The following is a 20,321-nucleotide window of genomic DNA, read 5'->3' on the forward strand; positions in this document are numbered from 1 at the left end:
GAAGAAATGGCAGACAGCCCGTCACACTAAGACACAGAGACGCCTTGAGGCCGGAAGTTAAACTGCAACAAGAAGAAACCATTCCTGTCCCAGCACTGCTGCAGTCTGTCTGTACCGCTGTATGCGCACAGGTAGCTTTTCAAGCTTTTGCCCGGGATAAGGAGGGAAGGAGGGGGTCCCCATTCTTCAAGAGAAACACTCATGTGGTAGCATGTGTAGCAAGCAAATATAAAATAGTTATAACTAGCTTAGATGTGTCATGCTTATACCACAGCTCTTTGCTACTACCTTATATTAGATTGTAAACACTATTAAGCTGGGCCCTATTAACCTTCTCTGTTGTTGATGATTAGTATTTTATCTGTATGTTTAATGTACCCGCCGTGGCTACAGGCCCGGATTTGATGAGAGGCCACAAAGGCCCGGGGCCTAGGGCGGCAGGATTTTAGTGGCGGCATGCTTCCCAACCACACCCACATTGGTTCCAAAAACACTGGGGATGCGCAAACGATACAATAATTTTGTAAATTTTCCATGCCCAATCCACATTGCTCAGGTCCCGATTTTGAAAATTTCATGAATAAAGGGGGCGGCACGGGTGATGAACTGCAGTGGGCCTAGGGGTGCCCGCTATGTAAATCCGGCCCCGCGTGGCTACAGTAAAATGCTGGGAGGGATGCTCACTGTGCCTTTCATGGAATGTTAGGTTTTTTTTATCGAGTCATCACGTGTAACCAGGGTTGCCATTAGAAATCACGGGTACAACCGGCCCGGGTTTTTGGAAAAGCCACCAAGGCCCGGGCCTTGATGGCAGGAATTTAGGGGGCGGCATGCTGCCCAACCACACCCACATTGGTTCAGAAACACTGGGGATGCGCAGGAGATACAATAGTTTTTTAAGGTTCCCGTGGCTAGGGTTGCCATCTTTTCCTACATTTTTTACCGGCGGGTAGGGTTGCCACCTTTAGTGAAAAAAATAACCGGCCGGTGGGGGGTGCGTACAAAAAGGAGGCGGTCCATGATGCAAAAAGGTGTGGGGCTACGCAGTGTGTCGCAAAAAGGGGCAGAGCAACATCGCGGCGATGTGAAGAACACTACAAAAAAAGGTACGTTCTGCGCAAATGGGGGCAGGCCGAGGGCTTTTTTTGAAGGATATTACAAATTACTAGCAACTGCATTGCCGGTAAATTTGTAATACTGGCCACGGCCTTGGCAGGAGTTTTATCGGCTAGGCCTTTCAAGAAGGAGAAAAAAAGTTAAGTTCCAGGTTGGGGGCAGGCCGAGGGGTCTTTTTAACCGTATTACAAATTTACTGACAGCTACAGTGCTGTAAATTTGTAATACCGGCCCCGGCCTTGGCAGGTGTTTTACCTGTGGCCAATGTCAATTACTCTGAAAATTTGCACGAATAAAGGGGAGGGTACAGGGGCAACAAATGACAGCAGGCCTAGGGGTGCCTGTTATTTAAATCCGCCCCTGCTTAGAACAAATTTTTCTGGGCCCCGCCCACACTGGCGCCCAAGCCCCACCCTAGATCCCGCCCACTCCACATCACAGTTAAAAGACCACACAGACATCAGCACTAAAAAAGTAACTCCCCCCACACACACACACAAGTTATAAAAAGCTTTTGATGGTCAGGGACCCCTTATAAGTAAAAAAAAAACATTGGCGCCAGGGCCCCCCCATAACATTTTTTTTAAACAGCATTGGCGCCTGGGCCCCCTTACAAGTTACAAAAAAATTGAGGCCCCCAAAAAATTTTTTTTAAAAAAACATTGGTGCCAGGGCCCCCCTTACAAGTTAAAAAAAATTGGGGGCCCCCAAAAATATTTTTTAAAAAAACATTGGTGGCAGGGGCCTATAGAATATTAAAATAAAACATTGGTGGCCAGGGGATTAAAGAAAAAAAGAAACACAAATTGGTGTTCAGTAGAATTGAACTCATGGCTTCAGGACTTCAACTTTGCCTCCTTTCATGACTTCGGGTCTTTTTGTCGCTTCAGGACTTCAATTTCAGCTGTTTTCCACCGCTTCCATCTGCAACTCTTTTCTCTTTACCTGCAAACCATTTCCTATTCCTTTTCATCTTATCCTTCATTTTCTACTGTTAGCCCTCTTTCCCTGTGCAACTATCACCTTTGCAACTTCTCTCTATGTGCTACAATGTATGGGGCTTCCTTAGTGTGCCATGTACTTTTCTGCCAGTTGGGATTACTACCACTTTTATCAGACTACAAGGGTAGCTGCTGTCCCTTCTCCGACTGTCAATCAAAAATTAATTTGCAGTTGTATGATGGATACCCGCTCCAAACAAACTTTGTATAGACAGGATTGGAGTACCCTCTGCTGAGTAGACTGCCAGATTGGTTCTTGCAGGGTATGTATACTCAAAAATGGAAAAATACAAAGGGGAAAGGAAAGAGGAAAACTATAGAAACAAAATAAAAATATAAGATCAAAGAGAACAGGAAAAAAGAAAAGCGGGGGAAAATATATATTAAAAAGAGAGTGAATGAGAATCTGTAGACACAATTGGAGAAAGAGGGGGGAATATATATATATATATATATATATATATATATATATATATATATATATATATTAGTGGATTTATAGTGTAGTAATTTGAAGAAATACTGTTAAAGTTTAACAATAATTTTTTTGTGTTTGTGTGACAAAATATCACATGATTTTTAGGATTTGGATTCAGTTCAGTTGTTTTCAGATTGTTCACCAGAAATAAAGACTTTTTTCAATTGCTTTCCATTTTTAATTGCTTTTAGGAAATTGACTGTAGTTTAATGCTACTGTCTCTGGTGTTTGTCTGACAGCTCAGTAATTTTTAGGCCCCAATTCTGACCTGTTACAATTTGCTACATTAGTTGATACATTTCTCAGCAGCATCTGTGGAATATTAGCAACTGTTGTATCAATTATAACAGCTGCCTTGAATGAAACTCAGGGGTTCTGCTCAACAGGGACAAAGATAAGAAATGTATCAACTAAATGTATAATTCATAACAGTTTACAGAGTCAGCAACACCCTTTCCAGAGCTGCTTTAGAAAGACATAAGAAGGTGAAAAATGAAACTTTGCATACATGCGCACACATACTTTGTCACTGTACATGCATCATGTTTCATCAGAGACACTAGTTCTGTCTAACTTTGAGATTGTTGCAATGCAAAGTCAGCAGGCAGGGAAATGATGCACATGTACAGAAAAAAACATACAATGGCTCATACTGAGAAAATGGTGGCTGTAAGGTGCTCAACAGTGATTAAATATGGAATTGAAAGAAAACAGTTGTGACTTGTGAGCATTTTTGAAAAGACAAAATGTAGAGGTTCAGTAAGGGTTTATGTGACAAATGACTGGGCAAATCCTCCCTGTTCTTTAAAATAATCAAATAAAAGCTTAAAACATAAAGTGCTGTGCATTAAATGCCTAAAATATGAAAGTACACACACACACTATATATATATATATATATATATATATATATATATATATATATATATATATATATATATATACTTGCTCCACACCTTCATATAACATATACCATTTTAAACTGTGTTAAAAATGACCGCACAATTGTTAGCATAATAGTAAATCAGAATAAGACGTGCTTTCTCAATTTCTAGCAATCCTCTTGTGCTTTTTCTTACTGGAAAGTTTTCAAATTATTCACATGTAGGAAAGACAACTTTGGTTGGACTACACCTCTCTGCCTTAGTTTCAACCGTACTAAAGTGCAACAAACTTTTATTTGAAATTAAATACTTGGCATACTCCCAAACATAAGATTAAAAAGTGCATATGAGACACAGATCCCACATCCCAACTCTTTTTCTTGAGGTTACTCTTTCTGTGTTGTGATCGTCACCACTAATTTGGTCCTGGAGTTTTTTGTGTCCTTACGCACCATGTGTTTCGCCAGTACAGGTATGGGATCCATTCCCCCCGAAACCAGTTATCCAGAAAGCTCCAAATTACAAGAAGGCCATCTCTCATTTATCCAAATAATTACGATTTTAAAAAATGATTTCCTTTGTCTGTGTATAATAAAATAAAGTACCTTGTAATTGATTCAAGCTAAGATCTGTATAACAGGTCCCATACCTGTATATGGCTTATTTTTCAGCAATGTATAGTGCTCCCTTAGGGCTCTTACTCACTGGCGTTCTGACCTGCGCTCCCCTGCGTTCTGTTTTTTGGTGTTCAGCCGCAGGGGAGCGCAGGAATAGACGCATGTCATTATTTCAAATGGGGCTGTACTCACTCAGGCGCGTGTAGGCGCCGAACGCAGGTTGAGACGCAACATGCTGCATTTTTCCTGCGTTCGGCGCCTACACGCGCCTGAGTGAGTACAGCCCCATTTAAAATAATGACATGCGTCTATTCCTGCGCTCCCCTGCGGCTGAACGCCAAAAAACGGAACGCAGGGGAGCGCAGGTCAAAACGCCAGTGAGTAAGAGCCCTTAGTCTGCTGCATATTCTATCTGTTCTGCCAGTTGCGATTACTACCACCTTTAACCAAGCTGTTATGGCCTCTGTCCCTTACCTGACTGCGTCATTTCCTTTTTAATGCAGATATCCTAGCAAAAAAAAGTCCATAAAAAATGTATTTATCTTATACCAAAAAACATCACCTGTGGTATTTATCTCCAATGTTAATAAACACCCTCCTATAGTCCATAATACATTATTACACACTATGCAAATCCCTGCATCTGATATAAAATTATAAAATAAATGCAAATGGTGTTCATTAGTTTGTACCCAATTCCATAGTAACAGCTGTAACTTTGTTTTCTTTGCAACTTCCTGCACCAGATTATATACTGTTCTGTACATTGATATATGATCAGGTGCAGGGAGTTGCAAGAAAAAAACAGTGGCATCTGCTTTTGTGGACCAGTATATGATCAGGTGCAGGGAGTTGCAGACAAAACATAGCTACTGTTGTGGAACAGTATTTGATCCAGTGCCGGGAGTTACAGGGAAAAAAATGCTGCAGATGCTATTGGGGAACAGTATATGATCAGGTGCATGGAGTCGCAGAGCAAACAAAGCTGCAGCTGTTGTGGAACAGTATATATTCAGGTGCAGTGATTTGCAGGGGAAACAAGACTACAGCTGCTGTTGTAGAACTGTTTATGAGGTGCAGGGAGTTTTCAGGAAAAACAAAGCGGCAGCTGTTGTGGAACAGTATATGATCAGGTGCAGGGGAACATCTGCAGATTTTGTTGTGGGATAGTACATGATAAGGTGCAGTTGCTGTAAACACAAAGCTGCAGTTGTGGTTGTGGGAACAGTATATAATCAGATGCAGGGATTTGCAGGGAAAATAAAGCTGCAGCTGCTGTTGTGGAACAGTATATGATCAGGTGCCGGGAGTTGCATACAGTTTTTTAATTATTTACCTTCTTCTTACGCTTTCCAGCTTTCAAATGACCCAACTTAATGCGATTTGATGCTGGCGTTTTGTCGCAGCGCATCGGATTGCGACGGAAACGTCTGTGTAGTCCTACCCTAAGGCTACAAATGTATTGTTATTGCTATTTTTTGCTATCTATTGTTATTTTATTACTTGTCTTCCTATTTAGGCCCTCACCTATTCATATTTCAGTCTCTTATTCAAATTAATGCATGGTTGCAAGGGTAATTTGGACCCTATCAATCTGATTGCTGAAATTGCAATCTGGAAAGCTGCTGAATAAAAAGCTAAATAACTCAAAAAACCACAAATAAAAAAAATGAAAACCAATTGCAAATTGTCTTAGGATATCACTCTCTACATCGTACTAAAAGTTTACTTTTAGGTGAAGAACCCCTCTTAACATTTAATCCACCTACCTGTCTGTTATTGTATATGTTCTGTTCCCTCACATACATGCCCAATTTGTTCAGGCAGTTCAGACAATTTAGAGCCATGCTGCCTCACTATCGGAGGAAGTAAGGCAAACCTGGGGGTCATTTCAACAGATAATTTAGCGATACTGGTGGATTGACAATCCTCTATCCTGATGGGAAATTTCTGGCAAAGGGAAATGTAGAAGAGATGCGGGAAGGGTCAAGAGACACAAGGAGTTCCTTTTTGTTTTATGTTTAAAATGTAAACCACAGGAATGAAGCACCATTTGTGTAAAATGACACTATTTTCATGCAATAACGCATTAAATCGTTGAAATATGAAATGTGAGCGGACAAAGGAAAAAACTGTTTCATGAAAGCTTGTTTTAGGTTATGTATGGAAACATTATCTGACTTGGAACTCCATAGGAACAACTTCTGCATTAAGTTCCGACTAAGTGGATCAGTGTAATTTAGCTGTTTCCATGTGGCCAAATTGTACTAATACCTAAGATGAATCATGCATCACTTTGTGTGGCAAGCATATACTGTGTATTGCGCTGCTCCCAGCTCTATGTTCATCCATAGTAAACCCAGGCCTTATTTATATATAGGCTCCCAACGACCTGTGCCTTGGCCAACATGTTTAGGAGGGCAGCCCTCAGGTGACTTTATGATAAATAAAAACAAATTCTAGAAAATAATACAGTTTCTCCGGATTTACACAGGAAGTTTCCAGCAGCTGAGCTGCCGACGTTGGCAGATGTCAGGCGGGGGGGAGGGGTGTCTGGTCCCACAGGGGCCACACACACACCTGCCCCAGATCCCCCCTCCGTAAACTCCAGGCCCCCCCATGCCAGCACCAAACCCTTCTCCATCCACCACCCCCGACCAGCACGTACCCACAATCATTCTATTGGTCTGGGCGAGGATTGGTTAGGGAGCACAGAATGTCAGGCAGGTAGGGGGGAGTGGGTCTAGGATGGCGGGGCCCACCAGATTTTTTCCCTGTGTCCCGCCAGCTCAGTCCAACCCTGGATGGGGTCCACATGCGCATACCACAACCTGGGGGGCACACATAAGTGCAGTGCCTTGGGTGGCAGTGGACAAAAATACTGCCCTGAGTAAAACATATTTTAGCAAAATAAATAGAAAATACAAGAACAAGGTAGTTAAACAGTTTACAAAGTAATTGATGTTACAATATATTTTTTTTATTAGAATAACTTATATGTTACCACAGCTGTTTGTGTTAAATGATTAGACCATAGATTTAAATAAATGAGACCTTCATGCCAGATAAACATCACAATATTCACAAAAAAACTTGCTTGTAGACAGTAATGTGATACATCCAATAGTATGCAGTTTATGAGCTGCTGGAAATTCCACTAACTCCTCCCCTATCTACTGTATAAAGCAGCAGCTAAAGTAAAACTGAAAGTAACAGAGGGCCGATACAGACAGGAGAACAGGAAGAAAAGCAATCTCAAGCTGAGGCCGAAGAATCTGAAAGACCCTCTTTAACTACAGTTATGGCCAAAGTACTACGTCTGAAAGTTTCACAGGACAACCAGGAGAAGGTAAGTGTAAATGTATGTTTTATGTCTGTAAAGCTCAGGCCTTTTGCAGGGGTGGATTGTCTGTTTACTCTAAGCAAACATGGTGAATACAAATAATACACAGAAGGAAAGGGTTCCAAAGCTGGGTTGTGGCAAAGCTATGTGTCGGATGTTCATAGTACCTATTTCACCAAAATATAAAAAAATGTTTTTGCTTTTCTCATACTAGAAAAGGCTTAGAAAAGAAGCTACAACATTGAGGTGCAAAACTGAAAGTGAACAGAGAAGTGGGGCCTTAACTATAGATATGTTTTTCAAACAGGCTGTGAACTGCTCCACTTTAGTCACCAAACAATCTGGTATGCTGGGGGGTATTGTGTGCTATTGTAAAAATGCACTAGAGCGCACATGAGCTTCAGTATAAATGGGGTTTTACAATGCAAGATATAAATTACAAAAAATATTAATCATCATTTAAATCATACAGACCCCACTATCTACAACCTTACGCTGTTTCATGTCATGGCAGGCAACGAGGAGCCTCAGATCCATACACAGTTTAAAAAAAAAAAACCCTCCCAACAATTAAAAATCAAAGCTGGCCACATCCATCTACATGGGCCAGTTCCCTAACCTTATATATATTGCAGGGTTGATTATCTTAACTCCTTCATTACCAAAACATGATTGATTCAGATGGCGTTAAGATAATTGTTACTAGCGATCTGCATGTGTGTTTAACCACTATGTGCAGATTGCCAGCAATAATTATCTTAACTCCTTCCTTACCTAACTAAGGTACTATAGGTAGGTTTTTGATGGCAGGAGTTTTTTATGTATTGACCATACGATGTCATGGACCACACAAACTACACAGACAGAGAACATAGAACTATAATATCTCGTACATGATTATATATTTTATTTTGCCCATTTATCTTCTTCTGATACTTCCATTAGCTTTTGGCAAATATCACATTTTTCTTTTCAATTGCATTTTTTAAACAATATCCCGGAAGAGTCTGCTATCTGAGTATTGTGAAAAATCGATAAATCCAAGATGGTGGAAAAACTTGTGGAGTCATCACAACAAATGAGTATAAAACGTTTTCAGTCCATAAAGCAGAAATAATATCTTCATCTCTGTAGCTAGAGGTCCCTCTGCTGCCTATTTTGTGAAAAGGCACTGTCGTAATGGATATGGTTAAAGTTCTATATACATAGTGAGATTTTGAAGAATTCAGAGTGTACCTGACAAATTAGGAAATAAAGTCATCCAAAGGTATCAAATCTTGATTCATCTTTCTAGTATTAATATTGTTTATATAGTTGAAAATGTTGTGCAGCGCAAACAGAGCTTGTTCAAAATTAACATTAGTCTCTGCACCAGTGGAATTTACACTAAGGTGCCCATGGCATTCACAAAACATACATGGACTAGGGTACATTTATTTTTATTTTATGTGTATGGTATTGGAGAAAACCAGAGAACCTGGAATAAATAACCCAAATAACATATTTAAAGAAATGGCCTAAATCAAAATCAAATGTCGGGCTCTGATACTACAAAAAAGCAGTGCTAATAACTGAGCAACTCAATTCTAAAATTCGATTGGGGGACATTTATTAAAAAAATTTAATATGGCAATTCGGACTAATTTTACCGACCTGAAAACTCTAATTGAATTTGATTCGAAAGTTTCTTTGTGAGGCAACTTTGGAAAACTGAAGTGACGCTTATACCATCCCGCTCATGATTCACATTATTAGTGGTGGAAAGGCATTTTGGGGAGATTACTCTCCCTGCAGTAGCGAAGATTTCAACTAAATCTCCCCGTGTACCACCACCTTAAAGGTACTTGCGTCAAAATTCACTCCTTGCACTTCTGCGTAGTTGTGCTTTGTAATGCTAAGTCCTTCCTGAATCTATTCTGAATCAAGCACTGCTGCTCCTATGACACAGGGGAAACCTGGATCTACCGCCACCTCCTGACCAGACAGTAGCTCCAGGTTTCCCTGGCCAGGCAGTAACTACAGGGTCACTTGCATGCCAAACAGTGAAAATGGCACAAGCCAGACTTCTGCAATTGCTGTAGGCACAGCACTGCCCCTTTGCAAAAACAATGGCACTGGAATTCTGGGAATAAAAATGCAATTTGGGAGAAAACATGGCAATTTCATTCAAAATTGCACTTTGCTCACTGAGCTTGTGGACATACATGTGCCCTTTTGTGTTTTAGTATAATTGTTTATAATACACAAAAGCCATGAATATCTTGTAAATTATATCCGTATAAACGGTGAGTTCTGATGTCATCAGTTATAAACGATGAGTTCTGATGTCATTTCTGTCACATGACTCACTGAAACTTGTGTATTATAATAAATAAAGTACCCCTAGTTGTAAAATATGAGGATATAAGAAGTTACCTGGGAGTTCCATGACCTGTATAAAAACACTCGGCCTTCGGCCTCGTGTTTTTATATGGTCATGAAACTCCTCACTGCAACAACTAATATTAAATGTGGAACAGAGAAATAGTTACAGCATATAACAAAATATCTTTCTGTTTATACAAATAATAATACAAGTCAAAATCTTGTTTCTTACAGGTGAATGGGTTCCGTGAAGCTCTATTCTCTCAGGTAAACGTTCAAATCTTTGTATTATACATGTATAAATGTAATATCTTCAAATAAAGAAAAATAAAAGCCACATATTTCATTCAAAAGCATATACAGAACAGCATTAAGAAGTAAAAATGCTTTGTATACTTACACAAGGTTCTTAGTTGCCCAATTTTCTTAAAAATTAACAGCATCAATATCAGCAGCTTTGGTCTGGTGAACCTGATAACTCACTGAGAGGTACCTATTCCTAACATTTTGGCACCCTCCATTGAATTAGCCATTGCTTGTCCTTTCAGTGGGCAGTAAATCAGAAAAGCAAGTTAGCTTAGCAGAATTTGGTGCTATGCATGTATGTTTCTATAATGATTACATCAAAGGAGTGTCCCTTTCTCGATGCTACTTCAAAAATGATTCCATTTTAAACTAGGAATGCATCGAATCCACTATTTTGTATTCAGCCAAACCCCCAAATCCTTTGTGAAAGATTAGGCGAATACCGAACCGAATACTATTTTGCATATGCAATTTAGGGGTGGGAAGGGGAAAAATGTTTTACTTCCTTGTGTTGTGACAAAAAGTCATGTGATTTCCTGCCCCTAATTTGCATATGGGATTAGGTTTCGGGTTCGGCCAGGCAGAAGGATTTGGCCGAATCTAAATCCTGCTGAAAAAGGCTGAATCCCGAACCAAATCCTGGATTCGGTGCATCCCTATTTTAAACATTAGCAGCCTTCAGCACAAATCATAAATATTACATTTATTTTACTTTACCAACGCTAATAACTAATTATTTTTGTTTATTATTAAATATCTCTAAATATTTTTATTATAGGTGCAGCGTTTCCTGTTTGAATTTCTTCCAGAGAAGATTCAATATATGGATAATCTTCTGAAGGTCTGATGAGATGATGTGTGTCTGAATTTGGGGGCACCACACACAGCTTGTTCTTATAAGTGTATATATTCTCTAACTCACAGTTAGAACATATATTTACTTAGAACAAGTCAGCATATTTAATTACAGAAAATAAAGAAGAGTTGCTTGACTTGCTTCTGCACATAAGCCTGCCGCCACAAAGCAGGGGTAAAACTGCTATCTACATCAGGGCTGTCCAACTGGCGGCCTGCGACCCCCCACCTACCTGCTGTGTTTGCTTACCATATGTAAGATTTAAAGGGTATCACTACAGAGATTAACTGGCCCCTGAAAACTCAAACTAATCCCCTGTATTGTTCACACCTGTGATCCCCCTGCATTGTTCACACTTGTGACACCTCTATTGTTCACACCCCTAAAGCCCTGTACTGTTCATGCCTGAGACCCAGACTGAAACTGCCCACATTGGGCACACATTATTCAAAATGCTAATGGGGCACCAGCACTGTCGCTGTATGTAGTACATATTAGAATGATAGCTTTCCCTGTCTCCTGCTCTGTTCTGCCTTCCCTCTCTGTGTGTGCCATTCTCTGCTTGCCCAGTGCTGCTTGTGCAGTGTCGGACTGGCCGACCGGGATACCAGGAAAACTCCCGGTGGGCCCAGGTGTCAGTGGGCCCTCATGCTGCTAAACTTTTGTCCCTATTTCTATGAGATGGAGGGGTGGGCCCCAGGTGTCCCAGTCTGACACTGTGCTTGTGTGTGCCATTCTCTGCTTGCCCAGTGCTGCTTGTGTGTGCCATTCTCTGCTTGCCCAGTGCTGCTTGTGTGTGCCATTCTCTGCTTGCCCAGTGCTGCTTGGGTGTGCTATTCTCTGCTTGCCCAGTGCTGCTTGGGTGTGCCATTCCCTGTTTGCCCATGCTGCTTGGGTGTGCCATTCTCTGCTTGCCCAGTGCTGCTTGGGTGTGCCATTCTCTGTTTGCCCAGTGCTGCTTGTGTGTGCCATTCTCTGTTTGCCCAGTGCTGCTTGTGTGTGCCATTCTCTGCTTGCCCAGTGCTGCTTGTGTGTGCCATTCTCTGCTTGCCCTACGGGATGTAAGCCTGGTAGGGGGTTGTTAGAATTTGGAAATTGTTGTTAAGGGCCCCTATGATTGATGAGGGATTTCCCTGCAGTGAGTACCAACCATTTGGTTTTTTGGTGTGCTACCACCGTTAATGTGGATATGATCTTAAAAGTTATTGTGGTAACATGGGTGTGGTTTACAGTGGGTGTGATTTAAAAGGGGGAGTGGCTAACACTGACTTCCATTATCAGCCCTCCACCACATAGGCCAGTAAAATTTTGGCTCTCGGTACCACAGAAGTTGCACAGCACTGATCTACATTACCCAGAATAGCCCTGTCTGAGGTACCTAATGTTAGTGAGGACTGTAATGTGCACAGTAAATGCGGTATGCAGGCAGGGGCAACTCTGAACAACTCAGGTAACTTTAAGAGGCAAATTTATAAACTGGAATGCAGCTCTTCTAGTGAGGAAAGTGCTATTGTTCTCACTGCACTAGTGATATGGTCCCCCAGGACCCTCTCCAGCACAGTAAGCTGCTTCTGGTATAGAATCGCTCCTGTGTGTAGGGGTGTGTGCTGGCAAGTAAGCCCCCCATGACATTAGTTTACAGTAATAAGGCTGTTAAGACACCTCTCTACCTACGCCCAGCAACCACACACTGTGATATCTGAAGCTTCCTACTCATTTCGGAACATCATTTATTTGATTCACAGTATTAACCCCATAGAAACAACTAATGTCAGAAATATTAATACACATCTTAATATATACATAAATAATATACATAGAGGGATGTGGGCATCATAAATGCAATGCTCTGGGCATGATGTTAATATGCACAGGCGGAGTTGCTCACAATGATCCTTCTTTCTTTTTCCAACAGAGTGATGTTTTCAATGTGGAGGACCTAGCAACCCTTCATACTGAGTTGAACATCCCTATTCCAGATCCTCCAACTCCGGAGTCTGAGGTGAACAAAACATACATTAGTATACAACATAAAACCATGCCATGGATTTGTGGAAAGCGTAATGACTTTAACTTCACAGGAAATAAAATTAATTCTCATTAAAGAGGTGGAAAGACTGAATCATGTTGGCCTAGAGAAGGCCTAAATCTGAAAGATAGATGAACAAATGCGTATATGTGTACTAGAATCAGGCAATTGTGTGTACATAGAAGAATGACTAGTTTAATAATGATTAAAACTTCTAACAAAAGATCTGGGAAGAGTGTGGCAATGATACAGGCATTAAAAAGAAATCCAGGTAGTAGAGAAACAAACTGATGATCCTTTTCATTTCACCTTACCAGTATATTAAACAACCTTAAGACATTATATGCTATGAGCTACTTGACCTCACTCATTTTATTAAACTGAGATAGCTCTTGCAAAATAGTGCATATATTCAAAGGATACTTTCATCAGAGTCTTTACATTTACCTGAAAACTATGTCTAATATTATGTAAAACGTCACTCTATATGCTTCCATGGAGGAATCTCTTTCTTACTACTCATGTGATCAGGCTTATTTAAATCTGATTAATTGAGAATGCAACACTACCCTTTTGTATGATTTTACAAAAAGGCTTATGTACGAGTTTTACTTATTTCACTAAATTATAATGACACTATTGTTAAGAGTGGTGAGCTACAAAAAGGAGCTGGCCACTGTATAAATTAATAGCAACATTGGAGTTGTTCACACCAGTAAGTATTTCTACAAATCAAACCTAGAAGTTATAACACATTTACCAACATATCAAAAAAAAAAAAAAAAAAAGAGTAAATGGAAGAGGCAAAGCATTGTATAAATAAATAGTTTTTTGCATTTTTTCCCAGGATTCATCCAAGATGGAGACAGATAAAGAAGAAAAAAAAGGTAATTTACCTCAAAAGATGTCAACTTTTATAACGTTATTGAGTAAAATGTTTGTTTCACATATTGCCATTTTCCAGCTCCACGTTGTGGGTTCCTAAAGGAGAATGAGAAGTTGCAAAAAGTCCTCAATATAGTTCAACCTGAGATACGAAGCCTGAGAGAAGGATGTACCCTGGTAAGTTAACACATGGCCATGTAAAATATTGTATAGAATACTACTAAAGCCAGTGTTTTGTGAAAAGGTGATAGGGTGCGGCATGCCTTATTGATAGAATCTACAAACTGAGACTTGTCAGATGAGCTGTTCTGCAGTGTGCAATGCATTATTTGTCTCCTGTAGATTATCACCTGGATCCATCACATGATACCAAAAATTGAAGATGGAAATGACTTTGGAGTATCAGTGCAGGTTAGTCACTTACAAGGCACTTTCTTTGTATAAACTTATCGTATCTGTGTATGTTTATATAGAATGTATAAGGGATGGATATTTTCACTCGCTTTTTTCAGAAAAATTTAATTCTTTTTATATTTGGGTATCACACATACCATGCTTCATGTTAAATTAATGAAAATATTATGGAAGTTTTTGCACATATGCATATTATCCATTCCCATTCATTTTTTACTTTGTATACCCACTTCCAGAGCATATTTATTAATTTTGTTGTGTTGTTGCTTCTTATATATATCATATATTTCATATAGACCTTTGATATCCAATGAATTTCATTTTCACTCTATGTTCTTGTGTCTTACTTGTTTACAATGTGTGTTCACTTTCAGGAAAAACTGGTAGAACGTGTAACTGCTGTAAAAACCAAAGTAGAGACTACACAGACCAACATCTCTAAGTAAGGCTGAAACACAATCCACAGTCATAATTGTAGATCCCTCATAATGTTATACCTTTGTTGTACTACTTGGACATATAGTTCTATATTGCAAAATTATTTGCCATCTTTTCTTCATTTCAGATATTTTTCAGAGAGAGGAGATGCTGTCGCCAAAGCTTCGAAAGAGACACACGTGGTAAGGAATGAAAGATAAAATATACTGTATGACATGCAGGGCTGCCCTCAGAAATTTTGGGGCCCGATGCAAGTCATTAGTCTGGGCCCCTCCATAAACTTAAGTGTGTAGCACCAAAATTTTTGGCCTTGCCTCTTGTATGTGCTACATAACAGATCAGCTAGCAGTTTTGACAAAAGGTTAAACCTGATGGATGGATGTATTTTATTTTTTCAACTACAGCTACTATGATACAAACTTACAAATAATTTTACTGAAAAGCAGGGGTGTAACTATAGAGGGAACAGACACTGCAACTGCGGGGGCCTAATTGCGACTAATAGGACTTTGATTGATAAGCAGCTGGAATATACAGTATGTTCATGGAAAATGTCTTGTTTATAGACCCAATGATCTTGCTGTGGGACACATCAACTGGTCATTCCATTGTTATCATGTTGGTGATTGCTCAGGCTGAATAATTAAGTGAATAGATTGCTATATAAACAGTTAAATGTTACTCTAGAAAAAGTAGTTCATTTAAATAGTTTCATAATTTCACAAGATAATAATTCCAGCCAAATTGTTGGGGGGGGGGGGTCAATTGAATTTACGTTTATTTTTTTTTCATTGGTGGTCAGTGGAGTGTGGCAGTGGAGAGTTTAAACCATATAAACCTACCTGCCCATGTCCAGCTTCTCAGAACTGTAATTGCTTGATATGTATATTATGTAAGTTTTCTGTAAGGTCGCAATTTGCACTTCCCTGCCTGGCCCCCCACATCAAAATATGACCGTGCTCCTGACAAAAGAACCCCCAGTAGCCCCTAGATGCCAGCACTGATGATGTGTCATAAAAATCAATTAGATGGTTAAACCTACTTGGATCTGATGCTATTATAAAAAAAAACACCATACAGAACAGCATTTGTTCTGATCATATTACTCCTGCTTCACACAGTATATTAAATATTCCCAACAAAGCCATATAGCATGTACACATATATCAACTTTAAAATCTTTAGGAAAGCACCATTCTATTAAATTAGCAGGTGTTATGTTAGTAATTCTGTGGTGCCTCATTGTTGCCAGATTATTTAATGGCTAAAATTGATGTGGGTACAACCTATGCACGTAGACAACATTTTTCCCTAATCTTTTTGTATCTCTGACAGTATGTTTATACTCTGATATTAAAGGAGAAGGAAAGCTACCGAGGCATTTTATTGCCAATAGATGAGCTGCAATAGTGCAAGCTAGAATGCTATATTTATTCTGTAAAATGTTTTACCATACCTGAGTAAAAAGCTCTAAAAACTCTCTGTTTGTTTAGGATAGGAGCTGCAGTATTAACATGGTATGACATCACCTGCCTGAGTCTCTCCCTGCTCTGGGCTCAGATTACAGTAGAGAAGGGAGGGGGCAGGGGAAGAGGAGCAAACTGAGCATGCTCTTGCCCAGGGCAATGAGGTTTAAGCTGAAGGCAGGAAGTCTGACACAGAAGCCTATGTGTACACAATAGAAGGAAAGAAATGCAGTGTTTCTTTTGACAGGGGACTCAGAGCAGCACTACTTTGGGGGTTTACTGGTATATTTAGATGGACCTTTCTGATAAGGCTTACTTAGTTTTAACCTTTCCTTCTCCTTTAATAAAGAGGTAACTTTAAGCTTCCCTCAACCAAAACAGCATCCCGCATTGTATACATCTTATTCTTACTCACATTCTTTCTTGGCTGTTTTTGTGCTTTAGATGGATTATCGAGCTTTGGTTCATGAGAAAGATGAAATCACATTTGTAGATCTAAGAATAGCCTATACTGAAGTGCGAAACTTCTATGTGAGTATTTTGTTCTCTCTTTTTTTAGAGCAAGTATATCTTCAAACTAGTGATGTGTGGGACGACCCGATAACCGTGGATTTACCCGCAGGTTCGGGTCGACCTCACAATGCTCCTGGCCTTCAAATGCCTGCTTTCGACTTCCGTTTCACAGTCTCGCGTCTGCTCACCCCGCCCCTTTTGTGACATCATCGGCGGGGTGGGTCAATAAAAGGATGCGGGCGGGCACGGGCTGGAGCAGGGCGGGTTAGGGTCAGGTGCGGGTCAGGAAAACCCTGACCTGCACATCACTACTTCAAACCTGCCATTCACTGAAAGATTCAAATGGCAAGTTTGTCATAGAATAATTTTACAGATTTAATTATTAAACTTTCTATTCTGCCTCTTCTAACTTGAAATGTGCAGTAAAATTCACCACACATCACCAGGCTTTGCTGTGTAAAAATGTTGTACATTTTTATGTGTTTATTCTTAGAGTGACTTCCACCCGAACTTAATTACAAAGGTCTGAAGCAGTGTAAAATAACAGCGGCAAATCTGGAATTCGCACAGCGTAAAATAAAACAGACCTTGATAAATTTGCAATTTTTTACATAGCTTTTTACACTGCTTTTTCGGCACATTCCAGCATAATAAATATGCCCCTATGATTGGATGCTTAACTTTTTACTGTGGACAGTCCAAGGTCGTAATAAAATATTGAGCACAGAAAGATGTCCTGATCATTAACCTTTTCATGTCCTTAAAGTTTCTAGTCTGTCAGTCTCATCACTGGCTTGTTGCTAGGATCAGTGTATAAACCACCTCCACATGAACTTACTCCTAGTAATACATTGGATAGCATACTAGCATACAATATACCAGGATTGTTTGCACAAGTATTTAACAGAATCCAGTCTTTTCTTTGACACAAAAATGCTGAACGGTCTTCATAACTGTAAATCAAAAATTAGCCGGAGAGCACACCTTTATGTATTAAAAGGTTTCCATTTTTAAAAATGGAAACCTTTTAATACATAAAGGTGTGCTCTCCGGCTAATTTTTGATTTACAGTTATGAAGACCGTTCAGCATTTTTGTGTCAAAGAAAAGACTGAATTTGATTTACTTTGAATCTTTTGCAATCTGGCACGGGGACTGCGGCTCGTTGAGAAGCACTAAACACACGGAAAACTACTATAAGGACTATTTGATATTTGAATCCGGTCTTCATAACTGGCCTTCATTTTTAGCCTGATTAGTTGTTGTTTTTATTAATGCAGCACCATATTTTGCAGCACTGTAAATTAACTGTCATTTTTTTTACTTCTCTGTGAAGAAATGAATAAAACACACGTCATCAGCCCCATCTTAGCTTAGAATATTGAAAGCTGCTGGTCATAGTAGCCATAGGGCTTTTGAATTTTAGATATTTTGAATGAAATTATCTTCAAAATCCCCTTAGATGGTCCTACTAATGATCGCCTGCAGGATACCGATTTGGGGCTGCTATATTCTCATGGAACTACAGATTTTCAAATATAGTGTCTGTTATTTTTCAAAAATACTTTATATAACTGAAACTGAAGTGTAAAATAATAAAGAATATTTGGATCTGTGGCCACTTTGGCCTCACATATATTAAGTAAAACTGAAAAAGTCCAGTCATTCAGCACTCTAACCAAAGGGTATCCAAGGCACGGCACCTGAATGAGTGCTCAATGTACAGGCAAGTGCATTCCCAGTATCATTGCGATACAGTCATGGTAAGTTATTTTTCTCAGAAATTACCATATGGATCCTATTGCTAGCTCTTTATCACTGTCCTCATTTATGACAGAAAAAATGGTTATAATGCATTTTTATTTTATGTGGACCATGCTTAATTTGATTTTCCTATTTAGGTTGAAATCTTTGACATTATTCTGAAGAATTTTGAGAAAATCACAGACCCTAAAGGAGAGGATAAGAGTTCAATGTACTGATATATGTCTCTAACTACTGTGATGCACAAACACGTATAAACCATACAGTTTTGCACTGGACGAAACAAATAAAAATAATAAACTTAGTGACAGAAGTGATCCTGGACATTCAGTTTGCTTTGTGAGTTAATGGTATGTGACACTTGCGGTTCATACACAGGGAATATTTATAATTCTGTGTAAAAAGGTATGGAAACACCATGCCACATCAACTCCATGCTAGACCATGTAAAAGCCTGTGTAATTATGATGCTGTGTGATCAGGGCTGCCATCAGAAATTGCAGGGCCCCATACGACAACATTTCCTGGGCCCCCTGGGCTGCGCCCACCACAAGCCCCACCTATAGGTCCGTCCTCCCCACCCCACAGTTCCACCCCCCACCACATAGTAAAAAAAAAAAAAAACATTGGTGGCTAGGGTTCCCACATGTTAATAAAAAATATTGGTGTTCAGGGCCCCCCAATAAAAAAACATTTGTGGTCAAGGCCCCCATAAAAACATTTGTGGTCAGGGCCCCCCATTAAAAAATATTGGTGGCTAGGACCCCACATGGTAAGAAAAAAAAATTGGTGGAGAGGGCTCCACCACGTTATAAGAACATTGGTGGCCAGGGCCCCCCTTAAACGTCCATGTAAAAAAACTTGACCCCCCCCCAGAAGTTTAAAAAAAAAATTGGTGCCCAGGGCCCCACCACACAACAGGGACCACAAAGGGTTACCTTTAAGGGTGCCCTGGCATGCTGTACTTACTTCATTAGCTTGGCCCACCTGCTGTAAGTGAGCTGCCCACTACAGAAGGGAGGAGGGGAGCACAGGTGGCTGCATCTGGCTGACAACATTTTCTTCCCTTATTGGTCACAGAATTTCAAGTCCCGGTAAAGCTGCATGGTGATTGGATGAGCTGGAGGGGAAGTTCAAACCTCAGCTATCCAATCCCTGAGCCGCTCAACCGGGACAACTCTGTGACCAACAAGGGAAAGTAATGAACAGAAGATACCTCCCCTGTGCTCCCGCCCTGCCTTCCCGAAGTCGGCAGCTCTCAGAAAGCAGGGGGGCCCGGCTAATCAAGTAAGTGCGGCGTGGCTGGGCCCCCCTTACCCTCGGGGACCCCTGATGGCGGCCCTGCATGTGATGATCGTATGTATAACTTAGTGTAAATTTCTAGTGTCAAAAGTGGTGTAAGCTTAAAAAGATTTGTGTAAGCGTTGACAATTTTCATGAATTTTTATTTTCTCTAATTTGAGTAAGATGGTCTTCATTCAAATGGTTGACAACAGAATGTTATACATACCCCTAATTTATTTTACACCTGTTTTAAATGTTAGTGTTATTCATTTTATGCATCTTTAAGCTCACTTATTATGCACATCTGTGTGACACGAGTATAGTTTACACCTCCCCTGATCTTAAGTCACACGTGTGTGTGCCAAGAGACTCACTGATTATGCACGTGTGTGTGATAAAACAGGCTTCCCTGCAGTGGGAGCTCCCTCCCTGGTGCAGGCGCATAGTGCTCGCTAGTGGCATTTTCTGCCCAAACTAATATTGTTTCCCCCAACTGTAGTGTGGGCTTTAATAGCCCTCACATCTGGTGGGGTAATTAATTTTGCAATAAAGGGTGCCTTTAAA

The 20,321-nt window shown here is 40.1% G+C and overlaps 1 protein-coding gene across 2 annotated transcripts; it reads left to right on the forward strand.

Moving 5' to 3' along the window:
- Window positions 1-4: 4 nt before the first annotated feature.
- Window positions 5-18,797, forward strand: psme2.L (proteasome activator subunit 2 L homeolog). 2 transcript variants are annotated; one of them, XM_018245657.2, is made up of 12 exons: window positions 5-131; window positions 7,286-7,445; window positions 10,038-10,070; window positions 10,888-10,950; window positions 12,881-12,967; window positions 13,842-13,881; window positions 13,959-14,056; window positions 14,222-14,290; window positions 14,668-14,735; window positions 14,859-14,913; window positions 16,642-16,728; window positions 18,611-18,790. In XM_018245657.2, the coding sequence occupies exons 2-12, from the start codon at window positions 7,398-7,400 to the stop codon at window positions 18,689-18,691; spliced, it is 729 nt and encodes a 242-aa protein (XP_018101146.1). In that variant the 5' UTR covers window positions 5-131; window positions 7,286-7,397; the 3' UTR covers window positions 18,692-18,790. The 2 variants fall into 2 exon arrangements, with proteins under 2 accessions (XP_018101146.1, NP_001086214.1); NM_001092745.1 differs by lacking the exon at window positions 5-131 and having other exon boundaries at window positions 7,325-7,445; window positions 18,611-18,797.
- Window positions 18,798-20,321: the final 1,524 nt, after the last annotated feature.

The sequence above is a fragment of the Xenopus laevis genome, chromosome 1L (assembly GCF_017654675.1).
Source record: "Xenopus laevis strain J_2021 chromosome 1L, Xenopus_laevis_v10.1, whole genome shotgun sequence".
Taxonomy (NCBI): Eukaryota; Metazoa; Chordata; class Amphibia; order Anura; family Pipidae; genus Xenopus; species Xenopus laevis.